This window comes from Chiloscyllium punctatum, chromosome 1, assembly GCF_047496795.1.
Source record: "Chiloscyllium punctatum isolate Juve2018m chromosome 1, sChiPun1.3, whole genome shotgun sequence".
In the NCBI taxonomy this organism is placed as follows: Eukaryota; Metazoa; Chordata; class Chondrichthyes; order Orectolobiformes; family Hemiscylliidae; genus Chiloscyllium; species Chiloscyllium punctatum.
Genome location: NC_092739.1, coordinates 76,629,421 through 76,648,349, shown reverse-complemented (window position 1 = coordinate 76,648,349; position 18,929 = coordinate 76,629,421). Strand labels below are relative to the sequence as shown.

The 18,929-nt window shown below is 40.8% G+C and overlaps 1 protein-coding gene across 1 annotated transcript in view; it reads left to right on the top strand.

The window, feature by feature from the left end:
• Window positions 1-18,929, top strand: part of scfd2 (sec1 family domain containing 2) — a 322,946-nt gene that overhangs the window by 293,813 nt on the left and 10,204 nt on the right. The window contains exons 7-8 of the mRNA XM_072569353.1: window positions 15,328-15,462; window positions 18,559-18,678. Coding sequence (XP_072425454.1) covers window positions 15,328-15,462; window positions 18,559-18,678 — 255 coding nt within the window. The remainder of the gene's footprint in view (window positions 1-15,327; window positions 15,463-18,558; window positions 18,679-18,929) is intronic.

The window sequence follows — 18,929 nt, the reverse complement described above, 5'->3', positions numbered from 1 at the left end:
AACCATGCATCCGAAGTTTTCATCCAAATCTTTTATATAAGTGACAGGCAACAGTGGACCCAGCACCAGTCCCTGAGGAACACTACTTGTCACAGGCCTCCAGTCTGAAAAACAACCCTCCACCACCATCCTCTGTCACTGACCATCAAGCTAATTTGTATCAATTGGCAAGCCCTCCCTGAATCCCATCTGATCTAACTTTACTAATCCGTCTACCTTGTGGAACCTTGTCATAGGCTTTACTAGAGCCCATGTAGAACACATCTACTGCTCTGCCCTCATCTATCTTTTCAGTCACGTCCTCAAAAAACTCAAATCAAGTTTGTGAGAAATAATTTCCCATGCTCAAAGCCATGCTGACTCTACCTAATCAGTCCTTGTCTCTCCAAATGCATGTAAATCCCTTCTTTCAGAATCACTTCCAGCAACTTACCCACCACTGACGTCAATCTCCCAGTTCTTGTATCGTGAACAAATTGGACTGTGTAACAACACTTAGAAGATATTTATTGGCTGAAATGTGTGATAAAAATGCAATTATTTTTCTTTAGATTTGAAAGATTCCATATAATATATGGTGTATGAATCTTGTGCTCATTCCTGGATTTTCTTTCATTCACTCAGACACTCACATTGTTGCTTTCTCTCAGTCTTTGTAGTCTTCCTCTCGGTCTTTTTTCTCGCTTTCCCAGTTACTCATTTCTGTCTCCCCTATGAAATTCTAATGTGTGCAAATCCAGTTAAGAACAACAAGATTAACATACCTCAACATGTATAATTAGAAGGATGCTGTAGTTAAAATATATTAACCTTCATATCTCAAATTTTACATTTAGTTGCATGCATAAATTTATTCAAAATTCTATCGAAAAGTAATATAGTGTTGTCTTGAACCATTTTTAGAAAGGAACTGCTGCAGAAGATCTACTTTAAGCGGGAAAAAACATTTGATAATTTTAATCAAATTGGAATACAGTGCCAAGGGGAGCAAATATGTAATTATCTATAGTTTTGTCATTGTTCTTCAACAAAGGCTTTGGCCTCACCCAAGACTTAATTCTAAATGTATTTCAGTTTTGAAGTGTTTGATTGTGGCTGGATATTATTAAACAGATGGTCCATGTTTAACAGAGAGCCGTTGACTGCTATTAACGACACTTGGGTTTTGCGTGACTAGAAGCTGACAAGAGCTCTGGAATTTGGTACAACTCCCCATCCTCCCCCATCCCCTTGAACATTACAACTACTGCTAAAGTTGCCTCACTCAGAGGTGGGATTGCAAGGCCTCAGGGTGGGGATTAACTGAATTGCTTCTGAATTCCCTAAAACTTTGTTTGAGCTTTGCAGTGTACTGGACTGATAAACAAAGATAATGTCTGGCAACTCTGACAAATCAGAGTGGGGATCAAATGTAATAAAATACAGAAAAACAGCTTTAATGTTATTCGCCTCTGCTCAAGGCTAAACCACTGAGTAAAATAAAACTCTGTAATAGTAGACTGCGCTCATTTGCTAGCCTCAGCATTTTCTACACTTGGATGTTGGTGCCCCAGGCAGGTAGACAGTCACAGCAGACATTTGAACAATGTTTTTGAACCACAGTACAGATTGTGTTTTCATTTCTCCTTCAAGTTGATTTTCAGAGGAATGTTTGTGCTATTGTACCTATTTATTATTAATAATGTTGGAACAATATGTGATACATCTCTTTACAAATTGCACAGGCTACAAGGGAAATAGATACAATAAGTTCATAATTAAAATACCAGACTCCTTTTAATGTATAAGCACAAAAGATATTCACTTCAGTCCTAATCCAAGCTCTTCTATAACTTCAAGTTTGAATAAATTTTGATAATCCTGCCCGGTCTTCAAATTTATCCTAAATGAACAGATCATTTGCTTACAAGATGGGAGAGAACTGTTTAAAAATCAACACAGTTGGTTGCTGTGTCTTCCTGTTTCGTTCCAATTAGCCCGCCCATAGTGCCGATATTCGTTTACATGTGGAAATGCTCCCTTCCTTTGGACTTGCTTTCATCTTGATGTAGGTCAAAAATGTGTCTTGTTTAGTAATTATCAAAATTGCCTTTGAAGCAAGTTTACCTTTGGCTGTGAAGCTAGAATGAAATCCATGTCGAGTGATGGAGTAACTGGCATTATTAATGTTATGGAACAGAGCCATTGAGCTCTGCACTGCCAATGATCTTTGTGTGAAGTAGAATTCATGGCCTTTTCGCAACATCTTTGCAATTTTAATGCAGGTCAGATCCAAATAGATTGGTGAACTGTAATATTGTACCTGCTATATTTGTCCCAGTAATGAAAATATTTTCTGATTCTTATTTCTAAAATATGGACCAAAATGTTATCAGCCTCTGGAAATAAACTAATAAAATGGCTGTGGAAGAATACCTGTTGTCATCCCACTGCTGTACAGATTTTGAGAGTACACAGGCAGAAGGCTGGAAGAACACAGGCAAGCCCAGCAGCATCAGGAGGTGCAGATGTCCTAGGATGTGTGTGTTGTCCCAGTCAAAGTGGTGTCCTTCTTTGTGTGTATGTATGGAAACTCGTGATGGTGGGTCATATTATTTGGTGGCTAGATATTCATTTCAGTCCTAATCCAAGCTCTTCTATAACTTCAAGTTTGAACAATAAACTCCATCAATAAACACATCAACTTAGATCCCATCTACCTTCCCTTGAAAAAAGAACAGGAAATGACATCACCCACCTTAAGAAACCAAGACCTATAAATAGAGAGGTGGGACATACCAGCAGTGCTTCACCAGAGACTCTCTCTGACAATGTTACCTAGTCATGGTGATGAAACAACTGAAAACAAGCCTTAAGCTAACTTACAGACTTATCATCAACCTGAGCTACAAATCTTCTCAAAAATCGCAAAGGACATTAGCCTCAGTCCAATGCTTTTTCCTTTCAGGGGGGCACATTGGTGCCAGCAGGCACATACAGGGAGGAGGAGCCACACATATCCTTCTCAGAAATTTGTATCAGGACAGTCCAGACTTGCGTAGTCCCTCCCCCCCCCGCTGCCTGTGCTCCCAAATCCTGTAGCAGTTCACGCCAAGGAAGTTTAACCTGCAGCTGGGCAGAAGACTTTCAGCAGACCTGAGCTCTCTAGGCCCAAAGATATCAAGAAATGACTGCCCAAGACTTACAATCCAACATGGCCAAACATAGAACAGGGTCCCTGCTCCCCAGCTGCTGGACTGAATGTAAACATTGTGGAAGGCAGAGGAAGAAGAAACCTTAGGGCACGTGGGTGGCATGAGGTGATTCTTCATTGTAAATAAACTTTCGTTTTTGTAAATACATGTTCACACATGTTGTTAAAATGTCAGCTGTAGTGTAATTTTCAAACGTGTTGAAGTCATATCTTTGTGAGAGATGAACAGTCTCTTTAGACATCCCAAAGGTAGCCAAGCATTGCCCAACCTTAACAAACAACCAACTCCCTGTCAGTAGATAGCCTCAGATATAATGAATCCTTGACCATTAATGAAGACTGCAGCCAAGTTGTTGCATGTAAATGTAGACTGGAATGAGGTTGAACACAGTTTGCAGGGAACATGCTAGGGCTCAATCTGTACACATCATTGCACAGTTGCACCCACCCCATGAGCGAGAATACACATCTCTGCAGAGAGAGATTAATTATTTGTCTCAACTTTTCAAGGGAGTACACTGCAATTGAAGGCTGGGAGATATACAATGGGCAGCTGACATGTTCATTCTACCTCATAACACATTGGTTCCAAGAAAAGCTGCTGAAGTGCTGCCATTGGCAAGTTCAACATTGTCCCAGAGGATGCATAAACATTTCAGGGCAACTTCGCAGACTTACGCACTCTGAAACTTGGAAGGATTACAAGTGATGTAAGGCTCCAGAGAGATTCCTCTGGATTCCTGTCAACATGCTGGCTACCATGAGTGACCTCATGACATGACCTTTGGATATGAAATCCCAATGATTGCCTTAAGACCTCCATGCAATGTTAGCAACCTGTCTAGCTCAGTGCTGTTCTTTTTCCTTAATGGCCTGTAGGCCATTTAACGTGTAGATACTTTAATGCGAAATTGCCCAAAGATATCATGCATTCTATGATGTATATAATGAGACACTTATTTTATAATGCAACTGGAAACTAGGTCCATATCTGTACTGAGCAGGACTGATCATCAAATGTAATGGTAAAGTCACCATAGTCTTACCAGACCATAGGGCTGCCCTCTCATTAGAAAGGGAGACAACTGGTTGTGGTTTAACCTGAGGATCACCTGACCTCAGGTGTGGGGAGAGGCTGAAAAGGAGAGTCCTTCATGGTAACCTCAGCTGTTCTGAGATTTGCACCCATGGCATCACTCTGCTTTACAAATCAGCTGTCCAGACAACTGAGCTATTTATTACCAACAAAATCTTGCCATGTTACCAACAGAATCTTAAACAATTAAAGTCCAAATAAGCTCATTGATGCTGGAATTGAATTTCAATGAGCTTGTCACTGGCCTCTTGGCCTCAATGGTACATTGTTCTGTTGTGGTCTCTTTGACAGTCCTCTTGGTCAGTGACCTGATTCTCAGCCTCATCTTCATTCTCAGAAGAGTACTGTTGTTCCCTGCATTTTGTCTGCATTCCAGACATTCCCTCATTGTCAAATCCATTGTCAAAAACCGGGAAGTATTTTTAGAAGAGAGTAAGTGGTTTCCGGTTTATGATATTATTACTTCTAAGAAGTGCTTTTGTGTTTGCTATGATGTGGGGATGAATTTGAGCAAAATATAAATGCAAAGCTAATTGCAGTGGTGTTGGGTTCCAGCCTGTGTTGTGGTGGGTAGTTCAAACATAGAATACATGTTAAGGGAGCAAGCCAAGCTCTCTACAAATAGGCGGTTTTTCTGATTAGCAGTAAGAATGAAATACTATCCAAATGTTCTCAATGAGGTGATGGGTGTAATTGTCCCTCAGAACAAGAATGATACTTGTTCATCGCAAGATCTTGAGCATGCAGTCTTTTAATTGGGGAACGTTGCTGAACGACAACTACTGTGTGGTTTGGCTGATCAGGAAACTCTCCCACCCTTGCTTTGTGCCATACTATAGGCATGTTGGAAAACCTTAACAGAGTGATAGTCAACTTGTTTGGCCGCAATAAGGCACACCTTTTCTAACCATCTAGTCCTGAGCTGGGTCTTAAACAGTCGGATTAGTTTTGAGAGAGTAGCTAAGAGTGAAAATGAATTGGTTGTGAGAGCAACAAAATTGTGACTTTGATCTTCCCAATTCCGAGGAAGTTAACGGCCAGTCCAGAAGTAGAAATTGGACAACCCTCTGATTATATACCGACTACCAAAAGAACCTGAACTTGCATGAGGAAAGCGTTTTGCACACTGAGTGGTTGGGATTTGGAATTCACTGCCTGACAGGATGGTTGTTAGATTTATTAATAGCCTTCATGGGGAATTGAATAAGTACTAAAAAAAAAGAACATGGAGGGAGAGCAGGAGAGTGAAAATTAATTAGAATGCTCTTCAAAGAAGTCAGTGCACTATCAATGGGTCACATGGACTCCTGGATATTTTCTGATTTGCTACATGACCTCCTTCTATACTGTACTTTTCTATGAAACCATGAATGGTTGAGAGGTCAAGTTGGATGTAATCATTGTACAGACTGAAGCTGAAGTTTAACTCCATGACTGTAACTCATAGGCCAAGGTGCAACTTGTAAATGAGGAAAAGGAGGCAGCCAAAGGATGCACACATGCAACTGCTCAGAGGTCAGAAGAAAACTCGTCTGTGCAGATGCTATGGCTATGTTGCGGTGATGAGAGTCTAAAATATTTTAAACGGTGGTATATTGAAACCAAAGATGGTTAGGATCGTGATTGAAAGCATGAAGCCCTGTTAATTTGTCCTCACCTTAGCCCAAGAATGCTAATGTAACAATCTATTACAGTATCAATTGAGAGCACCTGGCACAAATGGATCAACTTAGCTTTACAGCTTGAAACATGACTCAGTTTGTAGCACTCTTGCCTTTAAATCACAACATTTTGAGACCAAGTCTCTTTCCATTGCTTGAGCAGAAGAATCAAGGTTATTCCTCCATGAAACACTGCATTGTCAGATTTGCTGTAATTCGAATGAAACATTAAACTCAGGTGTCACCTACCTGCTTGGGTGGGTGTAAAAGATCCAATGGCACATTTCAGAGAAGAGCAGTGGAGTTATACATGTGGTTGTACAATCAGAATAACCCATAACCCCATATTTACCTGGCTAATCCACCTAACTGACACATTCCTAGACTCTGCAGGCAACTCAACATTGCCAATCCACTGAATCTGCATATCTTTGGATTGTGGGAGGAAACCAGAGCACCCATAGGAAACCCACACAGACACGGGATGAATGTGCAAATTTCACACAGTCAGCCAAAGATAGAATCAAACTCAAGTCCCTGACGCTGTGAGACAGTAGTACTAACCACTGAGCCACCATACTGCCCTGCTTTCTGGGCAAGAGAATTCCACTTGCCAAAAACCCTGAAATAAAAATATTCTTCATAGTGCTATCTTAAAAGGGAGACCTTTTAGTATAAACTATATTCATTAGTACTAGTCTCCCTGTGAAAGGAAACATCTTCCTGTTATCTACTCTATTAAATCCCCTCAGGATCTTCTATGTTTCAGTCAGGTCAACACACATTTTTATCAAGTCCAGTGTATAAAGGCCCTACCTGTGCAACCATCTTTCATAAGATAAGCTCTTTCACTCAGAAATAAGTCAAGTGAATCTTATTTGAACTGCTTCTATGCAATTATAACTTTTCAAATAGAGACCAGAGCTGTTCACAGTATTCCAGATGTGGTCTTGCCTTTGTCCACTGTGCTTGTTACGTGTAGGTGTTTGCTGAACACCTATTGGCTCCCACTGAGGATTCAAGAAATACTTCATTAGCTTTGAGATGTCTGATGGCCATGAAAAGTACTGACACAAACTTTATAAACTGCATTTGTTTTTTTTTCCAATATCACTGGGGGAGAATGTGAGAAAAGAAGAGAGTTTGGATAAAATCTGGGTTGACTATCTTTAGTAGTCCACCACTTTATTTAAATTGTATTAGATTAGTCAGACCATGGAGATAACTTGTGGGGTCATAGTTACAGAATTAAACTCATGACCACAGGACCAGCTATACATATATGTGATGTAGTTAGAGGCATTTATAATGACATGGGCTTCACACCTGCCTCAGCTTTTTAAAATGTACCCAGCCTGACATCTTGCACAGCTGGAGTGTTTGTCTCAGCAGACTTGGACATTATCCTTGCTTCTCTAAACTGCAAGACCAAAGTAAATAGTCACATCATTTTACCTGCTAACTTATTTGTTACCTCTAATTCTGTCATTGGACCTTTCTCTATTTGACTTCCTGTGGTAAATTACAGCTAAGGTAAGAGAATTTAACTCACTTAATTTTAGCTGTTCTACGCAGTTAAACATAGAGTCATAGAGATGTACAGCATGGAAACAGACCCTTCAGTCCAACCCGTCCATGCCGACCAGATATCCCAACCCAATCTAGTCCCACCTGCCAGCACCTGGCCCATATCTCTCCAAACCCTTCCTATTCATATACCCATCCAAGTGCCTTTTGCAATTATACCAGCCTCCACCACTTCCTCTGGCAGCTTATTCCATACACATACCACCCTCTGTGTGAAAAGGTTGCCCCTTAGGTCTCTTTTATATCTTTCCCCTCTCACCCTAAACCAATGCCCTCTAGTTCTGGACTCCCCCACCCCAGGGAAAATACTTTGTCTATTTCTCCTATCCATGCCCCTCATAATTTTGTAAACCTCTATAAGGTCACCCCTCAGCCTCCAACGCTCCAGGGAAAACAGCCCCAGCCTATTCAGCCTCTCCCTATGGCTCAAATCCTCCAACCCTGGCAACATCCTTGTAAATCTTTTCTGAACCCTTTCAAGTTTCACAACATCTTTCCGATAGGAAGGAGACTAGAATTGTACGCAATATTCCAACAGTGGCCTAACCAATATCCTGTACAGCCGCAACATGACCTCCCAACTCCTGTACTCAATACTCTGGCCAATAAAGAAAAGCATACCAAACGCCTTCTTCACTATCCTATCTACCTGCGACCCCACTTTCAAAGAGCTATGAACCTGCACTCCAAGGTCTCTTTGTTCAGCAACACTCCCTAGGACCTTACCATTAAGTGTATACATCCTGCTAAGATTTGCTTTCCCAAAATGCAGCACCTTGCATTTATCTAAATTAAACTCCATCTGCCATTCCTCATCCTATTGGCCCATCTGATCAAGATCCTGTTGTAATCTGAGGTAACCTTCTTCACTGTCCACCACACCTCCAATTTTGGTGTCGTCTGCAAACTTACTAACTGTACCTCTTATGCTCGCATCCAAATCATTTATATAAATGATGAAAAGCAGAGGACCCAGCACTGATCTTTGTGGCACTCCACTGGTTGCAGGCCTCCGCTCTGAAAAACAACCCTCCACCATCACCCTCTGGTTTCTACCTTTGAGCCAGTTCTGTATAGGCTTGTTCTCCCTATATTCCATGACATCTAACCTTGCTAACCAATCTCTCATGGGGACCCTTGTCGAACGCCTTACTGAAATCCATATAGATCATGTCTACCGCTCTACCCTCATCAATCCTCTTTTTTACTTCTTCAAAAAACTCATTCAAGTTTGTGAGACATGAGTTCCCACGCACAAAGCCATGTTGATTATCCCTAATCAGTCCTTGCCTTTCCAAGTACATGTACATCCTGTCCCTCAGGATTCCCTTCAACAACTTGCCCACCACCAACGTCAGGCTCACTGGTCTATAGTTCCCTGGCTGGTCCTTACCACCTTTCTTAAATAGTGGCACCACGTTAGCCAACCTCCAGTTTTCCGGCACCTCATCTGTGGCTATCGATGATGCAAATATCTCAGCAAGAGGCCCATCAATCACTTCCACAGCTTCCCACAGAGTTCTAGCTGTCAACTGTAGCTCAACAACTGACTAAATGATCTGGAGGAAGGTGTAGATGGTCTGATTAGCAAGTTTGAAAATGACACTAAAATTGGTGGAGTAGCAGACAGTGAAGGTGACTGTCAGAGAATGCAGCAGGATCTGAATAAATTGGAGAGTTGGGCAGAGAAATGACAGATGGAGTTCAGTCCAGGCAAATGCAAGGTGATGCATTTTGGAAGATCCAACTCAAGAGCAAACTATACAGTAAATACAAAAACACAGGGGAAAAATTGATGTACAGAGAGATCTAGGTATTCAGGTCCACTGTACCCTGAAGATAACAACGCAGGTCGATAAAGTGGTCAAGAAGGCATACGGCATGTTTTCCTTCATGGGAAGGAATATTGAGTATGAGAGTTGGCAGGTCATGTTACGATTGTACAAGACTTTAGTTCAGCCGCATTTGGAATACTGCGTACAATTCTGGTCGAAAGGATGTGGATGCTTTGGAGAGGGTGCAGAGGAGGTTCACCAGGATGTTGTCTGGTATGGAGGGTGCTAGGTATGAAGAGAGATTGAGTAGATTAGGATTATTCTAATTAGAAAGACAGCGGTTGAGGGGGAACCTGATTGAGGTCTACAAAATTAGGAAAGGTATAGACAGGGTGGATAGCAAGAAGCTTTTTCCCAGAATGGGGGACTCAATTACTAGGGGTCATGAGTTCAAAGTGTGAGGGGAAAAGTTTAAGGGAGACATGCATGGTAAATTCTTTACCCAGAGGGTGGTGGCTGCCTGGAATGCATTGCCAGCAGATATGGTAAAGGCAGGCACAATAGCATTATTTAAGATATATCTAGACAGATACATGAATGGGCAGGGAACAGAGGGACTCAGACCCTTAGGAAATAGGCGACAGGTTCAGATAGCGGATCTGGATCAGTAAAGGCTTGGAGGGCCGAAGGGCCTATTCCTGTGCTGTAACTTGCTTTGTTCTTCTTGTTCTATGAATTCTAAATGGTTACAACCCAGAAAAAGAGTTCAACCCAATGCATCATGTTGTGCCAGCTCTTGGGAATAGCTACTCAGTTGGTCCCATTCCATTTTTGGATTGTTTTTAAGTTGTAAACTTCTGTCGCTCTTCAAAATCCTATTCCATTCAAAATCTGTTGTGCCTGTCAGTGAAGAGACATTTCAGTAAAATTAGTTTAATGCTTGTGCATGGAGATGCATTCTTGCCAATAAACAATCCTGAATAATTTTTAGCCTTTTTCTCCCTTCCCCACATCCTCCTTTTCTCCACTCCCCTTCCATTTTGTTTTTACATTACTTCCCCCCCCTCTCCTTTTCAGATTTCCTTCTCTCCCCCATTTCCCTCTCCTCCTCATTTCTCCTTGTCCATAACTCAACCGCCCTCCACATTTTCACATGAAAACTTTTATTTCTCCTGTTCTTTAGATTCCTCACCTGTCTTGCTGTCCTATCACCACTCTCTCCCATCCCTACCCACCCTCCCATCTTAATCATGGATCTGCATATTAATCCAGTTTTTTTTAATCCATACTTCTAGCATTTTCAGATGTTACCTTTTTCTATGAATTCCTAGAATGAAACACATTCCAAACCAAATTGTAATTGTCATTAATCTTCCTGTAGGAGTGACTATAATATTTACATCTCAATGTCAACCGTCAGCTGCAACATCATCAATTTGTCAACAGTACATTAAGTGATTACATCACTGGTTGAGTAATCATTGACACTGTCATTTGGGTCAACTTGTTGGAGATTAATGAACCATTTCTCCTCTAAAATTGTCACAGAACGCTTACTGAATTTTTTTTATATATATTTCAAACTCCAAAGAGGGGAGAAAAAAAGAGACTTCAGACCCTGTCTTCACTTCTGAGTTATATGAGTGTTGGTCTGTTGAAAGAAGTTTGAAGCAGAACTTAATAGCTTAAATAGTGTGTGGCATGTTAGTTGTTCTGCAATTTGTTATTTAAGTTGCTGTTTAGATTATTACAATTTTTCTAATCCTGGGATAATGAATAACATTGTCTTCTGGAAAAGTTACAAATTCTGTTACATTTTGAACGACAGCTTCCTCAAAATTCACAAAACACATCATGACCTACAATCTTTTTACATTATTTCTTTTTTCGCTTGGAGCCACTGCATAACTAATAAAAATATGTCATTTTTGTTTTATATTTTTGTTTATATTGTGTCAGCCATGGTAGCACTCTCTTCTGAGTTGTGTTTCAGGGTTGTAGTCCTGTGACAATAAAAGGTATTCTATTCTATTCAGTCTCAGCTTTGAGCAGTGTTGAGGGTTCACAGCAATGTCAACAATGACACATTTCAAATTAGATATTAATGAAGCTGCTGTGATAGATGTCAAAGATCCCATGGGAAATGAAGAGCAACTGACCTACCCAGATGTCCTAGCCAATATTTATTTCTCAATCAAAGTCACATTATTGAGCACAGCTCTAGAATTCGCATTATAGGAGGGATGTGTTTGCACTGAAGAGAGTGCAGAGGGGATTAACCAGGGTATTGCCAAAACTGAAGAGTGTAAGTTATGAAGAGAGATTGGTTAGGCTGTCGTTGTTTTCCTTGGAGACTAAAGGGAGGACACAATTGAGTTGTAGAAAAAAACTAAAGGGCACAAACAGGGTAGACAGGAAGGAACTTGCCCCTTAGTGGAAGGATCAGTGACCAAGGTGCACAGATTTAAAGGACAGGATGTTTAGACAGTGGTGAGAATCTGGAATGCACTGCCTGTCAGGGTGGTTGAGGCAGAAACTCTCATAACATTGAAGAAGTATTTAAATGTACACTTGCAATGCTAAGGCATTCAAGGCTATGGGCAAAAGGCTGGAAAATGGGACCAGCATGGTTATCGGTTTGTTTTTGACTGGTGCTGAAGGATCTTTTTCTGTACTGTAGACCTCTAAGACTATGACTAAACTGATCATTTGATCACTGACATATTTTTGTTTGTAGGAGCTGACTATGCAGAAATTGACTGTTACATGTCATTCATAATAGCAGTTACTACATTTCAAAAAGTAAATCATTGTCTGTAAAGCACTTTGAAATGGCTAATGATCATGTAAAGTGCAATAAAATGTAAGTTTTCCATTTGTTTTTATTGCAGCCTTTCTAAATCTATTAATTGCTCATCAACATCTTCTGACCACATACATATATCTATCTGCACTGTCATTAAGACCACTTATTTACACTTCTGTAACATACTTGACTCCGCTTCATTTAATCTCACCTACTGCTAAAACCTTCAACCATGCTCCAATTTCTAATTAAGTATGGAATGCAATGGTCTTGCATTACTCACATGATAAGCCCAAAAATTTCCTAATTCTGAGACCTTTGCAATGCTTAAATTTTAAGTATCAGCAATTAGGTTTTAAAGAGAGTCTTTGGTAGTTAACAAAAACTGCATAAACTTTGTGGAAGAATCTCAATGATCTTTTTAAACTTTTATTGCCAGAGGCAATTTTTTTAAAGAAACTTCATCACTTACGAATATTTTATTTCATGCAGATGTGAAGCACTTTGGAGTGAAGTTGCCTGTTTAGATTGAGCTCTTACAATGGAGAGTCTTTAAATAATCATTTGTTGGTTATCTAGTCCAGGTTCAAAACAAAATCCTTTTCAGTTGGCAACAGCATATTGTTTTTAAGACATGGGACCATGTCCTAATTTTATCACCACTGTGTTTCTCTGATAGGAGCAGTGGTCGTAACATGGCAGAAAAATCTTAAATTTTGTTTCTGTCAGCCATATTTCCATTATGAAAGAGGAAGATGATGGCCTCGTGGTATTATTGCGGAATTGTTACACTAGCGAGCCCAGTAATGTTCTCGGGACCTACGTTCAAATCCTGCAATGGCAAATAGTGGAATTTGAATTCAATACAAATCTAGAATTAAAACTCCAATGATGACCATCAATCCATTCTCGGCAGAAAAACTCATCTGGTTCACTGATGTCCTTTAGGGAAGGAAACTGCCATCCTTACCTGGTCTGACCTCCATTATTTATTATTCAAGGCTTCATAAATAGGGGCATAAAATACAAGAGAGGAAGATCATAAAGAACGTTAATGACAAATAGTTGGACTATTGTGTACAGTTCTGAGTGCCATATTATAGGAAGGATGTGAATGTGTTGAAGATAGTGCAGAAGAGGTTTATGAGAATGGTTCCAGGGATGAGGCACTTTAGTACTGAGCAAGTTAGGAGAAACTGGGACTGCTTTCCTTGAAGAGGAGAGATCTGATAGAAGTTTCAAGATTATAAGTGTTCTGGACAGACTGGATCAGGAGAAACTCTTCATTTGTAAACAGATTGCTAACCAAACGACACAGTTTTAAAATATTTTGAAAAAGCAAGGTGAAGAAAGTAATTTTTTCACACAGCAATTCATTTAGGTTTTGGAATGGATTTCCTGGAAGTGTCAGGGAGGCAAATTCTGTTGAAATGTTCAAGAGGATGTTACTTGATTATTTAAATTAACAATGTGGTGGGTCATGGGAAAAAGGCAGGATATTAAAATGCTTAGAGAATCATGCAGACTCATTAGGCTAAATGGCTGCCTCCTGCATGAGAACAATTCTGCAGTTCTGTGAACTTGCTGTTCTCGTGTAAAATATGATTGAATAGCACAGAAGACTGGCAAGTCAACCCCTGCAGAAGCATGAAATCAATCATTGAATTAAGTTAAATTGAATTGAATTAGCTTGATTGTCACATGTACTCAAATGAATACAGGGCAAAGTTTATAAGTTTCCACTTACAGTGCCATCTTAGGTACAAAGGTACCTGGGTTCAGCTTCTTCACTTAGAGAATTAGTAACAATATCATCAACACATGGCACCATCTTAGGTACAGAGTACCTAGTTATAATCCTTAGTTAAGGAATAGAGAAATGAAGAAAAAAAGAAGTTGCATTACTGCTATATCTAGTTATAACCGTAGGTCAGAAAAGCAAGAAACAAAGAAAAAGACAAACATCAATCTCTCTGCAAGGGCTCTGTTCTGCAGACCAGCACAGGGGACTTCCACGTGGTCTGATCGCTGGCTGCCGTCACAATCCACACCGGATCACTGTCCTTGCACCAGGCCCCACTGCCCTGTTCCTTGCACCAGGCCCCACTGCCCCTGTCCCTGTCCTTGCACCAGGCCCCACTGCCCTGTTCCTGCACCAGGCCCCACTGCCCCTGTTCCTGCACCAGGCCCCACTGCCCTGTTCCTGCACCAGGCCCCACTGCCCCTGTTCCTGCACCAGGCCACTGTCCCTGTCCCTGTCCCTGCACCAGGCCCCACTGCCCCTGTTCCTGCACCAGGCCACTGTCCCTGTCCCTGTCCCTGTCCCTGCACCAGGCCCCACTGCCCTGTTCCTGCACCAGGCCCCACTGCCCCTGTTCCTGCACCAGGCCCCACTGCCCTGTTCCTGCACCAGGCCCCACTGCCCCTGTTCCTGCACCAGGCCACTGTCCCTGTCCCTGTCCCTGCACCAGGCCCCACTGCCCCTGTTCCTGCACCAGGCCACTGTCCCTGTCCCTGTCCCTGCACCAGGCCCCACTGCCCCTGTTCCTGCACCAGGCCACTGTCCCTGTCCCTGTCCCTGTCCCTGCACCAGGCCCCACTGCCCCTGTTCCTGCACCAGGCCACTGTCCCTGTCCCTGTCCCTGCACCAGGCCCCACTGCCCCTGTTCCTGCACCAGGCCACTGCCCCTGTCCTCGCTCCAGTGTGTCTCCCAGAGATATTCTCTGAAACATTCTGGAAGTTGGCATCCTGTCTCCACAATGTTGAGGAGACCACAGTGAGAGAATTGGGGACAATAGATGACGTAAGTGGAAGTACAAATAAATCTCTGCCGGTTGTGGAAGGACCCTTTGGAGCCTTGGATGGAGGTGAGAGGGTGAGATATGGGCACAGGTTTTACAGCTCTTGCGAGGGCAGGGGAAGGTACCAGGAGTGGAAGCTGGTTTGTTAAGTATATTCAAAGTTGAGATAGACAACTTTTAATCAAAAAAGGAATCAAGGGTTATAGGGAAAAGGCAGGAAATTGAAGTTGAAAATTGTCAGATCAGCCACGATCTAGTTGATTGGTGAAACAGCTTCTATCGCTTATTATAAGCTATTCAGCCCAGGCCTGGCAACAACTTATAACAAGTAATGAACTTCATTCAAATTATTCTTCATCCACCAATTTCTGAAAGAAACAATTATTTGAACACTTCCATTTTTGTAGGCAACCTACAAGCCTTTGGTGAAGCAGGTGATAGAGGGGATCTTCCATCCAGATCGATCTGACATTGTGGATATTGAGTACATGTCTGGTGGCTTAACAGAACTTCTCAAAACTGGATTCAGCATGTTCATGAAGGTTAGTTACAATGCAGTGAAGAATTTGGCAATTATTGTCATTATGGTCCATTTCTTACTATGTAAAGTACTTTACAGTACTTACATCATTGTGTATGCACAATCATAAAAGTGTGCCAAGAAAAAATCTTGTTACAGTTACAACTTCTGGAAAAAAATGTTGAATTTGTACTTTATAAATCTCTGGCTATGTTGCTCATGTGCTTCTGATGTGGCTGGAATCCATTGTCCATCCCCTAGTGTCCTTTAAAAAATTAATGGTAGATTGCCTGTGGAGACCCAGACCGATGCACTAGTGCTGCTGGGGTGACTGAGTTGCCCACCAATTTGATTGTCCAGCTATTCTGAGTGACTTGACTTTAACACTTCCACCCACCCCTTCCTGGGATTCCAATCCTCTCCAGTCCTCTGAGTTAGATACAGATCCTCAGAATCTGATTGGATCAAGTGCTAAACTGACTATGCTCAACCTCTGAAGTGGAATTAGATAAGCCTCTTGACTGACTGTAAGGGCATCTCCTGACTGACCATAGTTCCCATTGATACCATCAGGGTTCCCTTTGACCTTCAGACTTGGCCAATTGTTTGAAACACATGCAGTGTTTGCTGGATGAGCTGCTGGCACATGCTGTAGGTGTGTCATTATTATGCACATTCCTGATGAAGGGCTTATGCCCGAAACATTGACTCTCCTGCTCCTCAGGTGCTGTCTGACCTGCTGTGCTTTTCCAGCACTGCACCTTTCGATGACTGTCATTATTGTAGCCAAGTGGCGTATAACAATATATCCACCCTTGCCTATTCAGTGCTATGATAAGTTGCTCCCTCTACCTCTGCTAAAAACACACAGCTAGGATGCATCTCAAGGTCAATTTGCCTGAAAATGCTTGCCATCAAGGCTTAACCATGATTAGTGACCTGTTGACAAAGAATTAAAGGGCACTCAGCTCCTGTGCAAACTGAGGTGTCAACACCTGGAGAACTGGAGAGAAATACTAATCAGAGAAAGAAACACGTTCAACAACAATATTATATCTCCAACAATCACAAACAATACTGTCCAATTACTCAAGAAAATGTTAGCAGTCCTGAGAAACCTAAACTATAACTGCCTAAATAATCAGAAATGAGAAACAGATTGTGTAGGGTAAAATTGAAAACAGAATAATCAGTTTTGTTACAAGCTAATAATGTTTGAGGTCACAGACTGAATGCTTTCTAAACAGTTAAGGTTTATAGAACTACTCGTCTTCACCTTAATCTTGAAAAGAAATCTTTTCCCATTTACTAAATTATAACTTGAGGGATTCCCAGAGTGAACACAGTGACCAATGAGTCATAACTTAGTGAAGCTTTCTATCTTTTCTATATATCCAGTCCTGTAATAAACGAACAGAGCATAAATTAATTTCTGTGCTGTGTTCTAGCCTGTTCACACACCAAATGTTTGTTTTTGCTTAAAAAGTAATCACTTTCATCAGCAAAATTGATGAGTGAGCTAATTTGTGTCCCTTGGTATAAGTTTGTGATTTTGCCTTCTACTTGAGGGGAATTAAGTAACAGCCCGTTTGGATATTATGGAATAGTATACAAGCAAAGTAACTTTTTTTAAAATAATGAATCAAATTGCCTTCTTTTCCAAAATCATAATTTGCAACAGGGGTTATATAATGCTTGTAGATGTGTGGACTATTTTCAGTTAATTCCAATTCTAACTTCAACACAAATTTTTAATTATTTGTCTAAATAAACAGTAACTAACATTCCTCCACCACCAATGACTATTTTATAATGATATAGATGACCTGATCCTTGGAATTATTTCTTCAGCTTTTTGTTCACCATATTGTATATCTTTCCTGTGGAATTCCTGTCTGTTAAATGAAAAGTTCTTAACATTCTGCTTTAGGCTCCTGCTGATTTGGAAGGGGCAAGCAGTATGTATACTTGAAGTGCTTTACAAAACTATAGTCAAATACAATTAAGTTGAAAGGAGACTTAGTGTGGTCCATGCTTCAGAATAACGTAGTGGTTTCACAGCTCTGTGTATTGGGTCACTAAATTACTAGCTTCATTATAAACTGAATTGCTGAATTTTGAACAGTTGAATTTAATGGGTAATTGGTAACTAAATATTTCTGGAATTTCTTTTACATTCTTTGTATTGTGTTTATAAAACTTTCTTTATGACACTTATGAAAAGGCATTTTTAGACTGATGACTGAAGGGGGTTTCCTTGCTAGGGGATATTTCTGATGTGCTGTGAAAACAACTTCTCGAATTGTATCCCACCTTCTATAGCTGTATCAGCCTCCCAGCATGTCATATTTAATGCAAAGTCTACATTTAGCACCATGTAACATTCAGCCATGTGTGGCTTAAGGAAACTTGTTTTTAAGTTAGAGCTGCCGTTCAAAAAACATTTTCACATTTAAAATTAAAATTATTTACATAATACAGTTGTGCATATTTCCATTGCATTTGTAGGAACTTCATTAGTATCATATTTCTGTTGCAATGGTCTGTGCATATTATTTTTGTACAGGTTTATAGTTTATAATAACATGCTGGCAGTGACCATGAGTAAGGTTTGCATGTGGCAGCAACATGTGGGCTGCCTTGCTTGTTGTGTTCTCACTATTTTAATGGATCCAGAAATTATGCTAGGTATTCCTACTCCTCTAAAAGTTCTCTCTCTCTCTATCTCTCTCTAGGCATACAGAATAACAATGAGATTTTATGGTCTTATCAGCATGAATGGATGTTACAATAATCACGATTAACTCCTCAAGCACTCAGCATATTGTTTTCTATGTTAAAACTGACAGAAGTAACAGATTTTAACTTCACACTTCATGTGGTGTGTGTGTGTGTGTGTGTGTGTGTGTGTGTGTGTGTGTGTGTGTGTGTGTGTTGTGATAAACTCATTAAACAAAAATGCAGCAGATAATCAAATTATCCGCTTCTTAAACTAGTGAAAATAGCACAAAATCTTTGATGAAGAATTGTGAGCCTGTGTTTGAAAGGGGTAGTGAGATATCATTTTCTTCCAGATTTATCTCTGAAGCATTATTCTTACATATTATTAACCTGACAGGTGAGTCGTCCCCATCCCAGTGACCACCCTCTGCTTATTTTATTCCTTGTGGGTGGAGTCACAGCTTCAGAAGTTCGAATGATAAAGGAGTCAGTTTCAATGCACAAACCTAGTTGCCAGGTTAGTAGCATTTTCATTTAACTAATGTGATAAGGTAGCATTGCACAACCTACAAATGATTGTACTGTAAAAATGCTATGTAAGGTTATGCTGAGTGAGCTGACTGAATCGTGTTCCAAGGAAGAGTCGTATCAGACTTGAAGCATGAACTTTGTTTCCATCTCCACAGATGCTGCTGGAGCTGTTGAGGTTCTCCTGCATCTTTTTTTTCAGATCTCCAGCATCCACAGTATTGGGTTTGGTACTCCAGG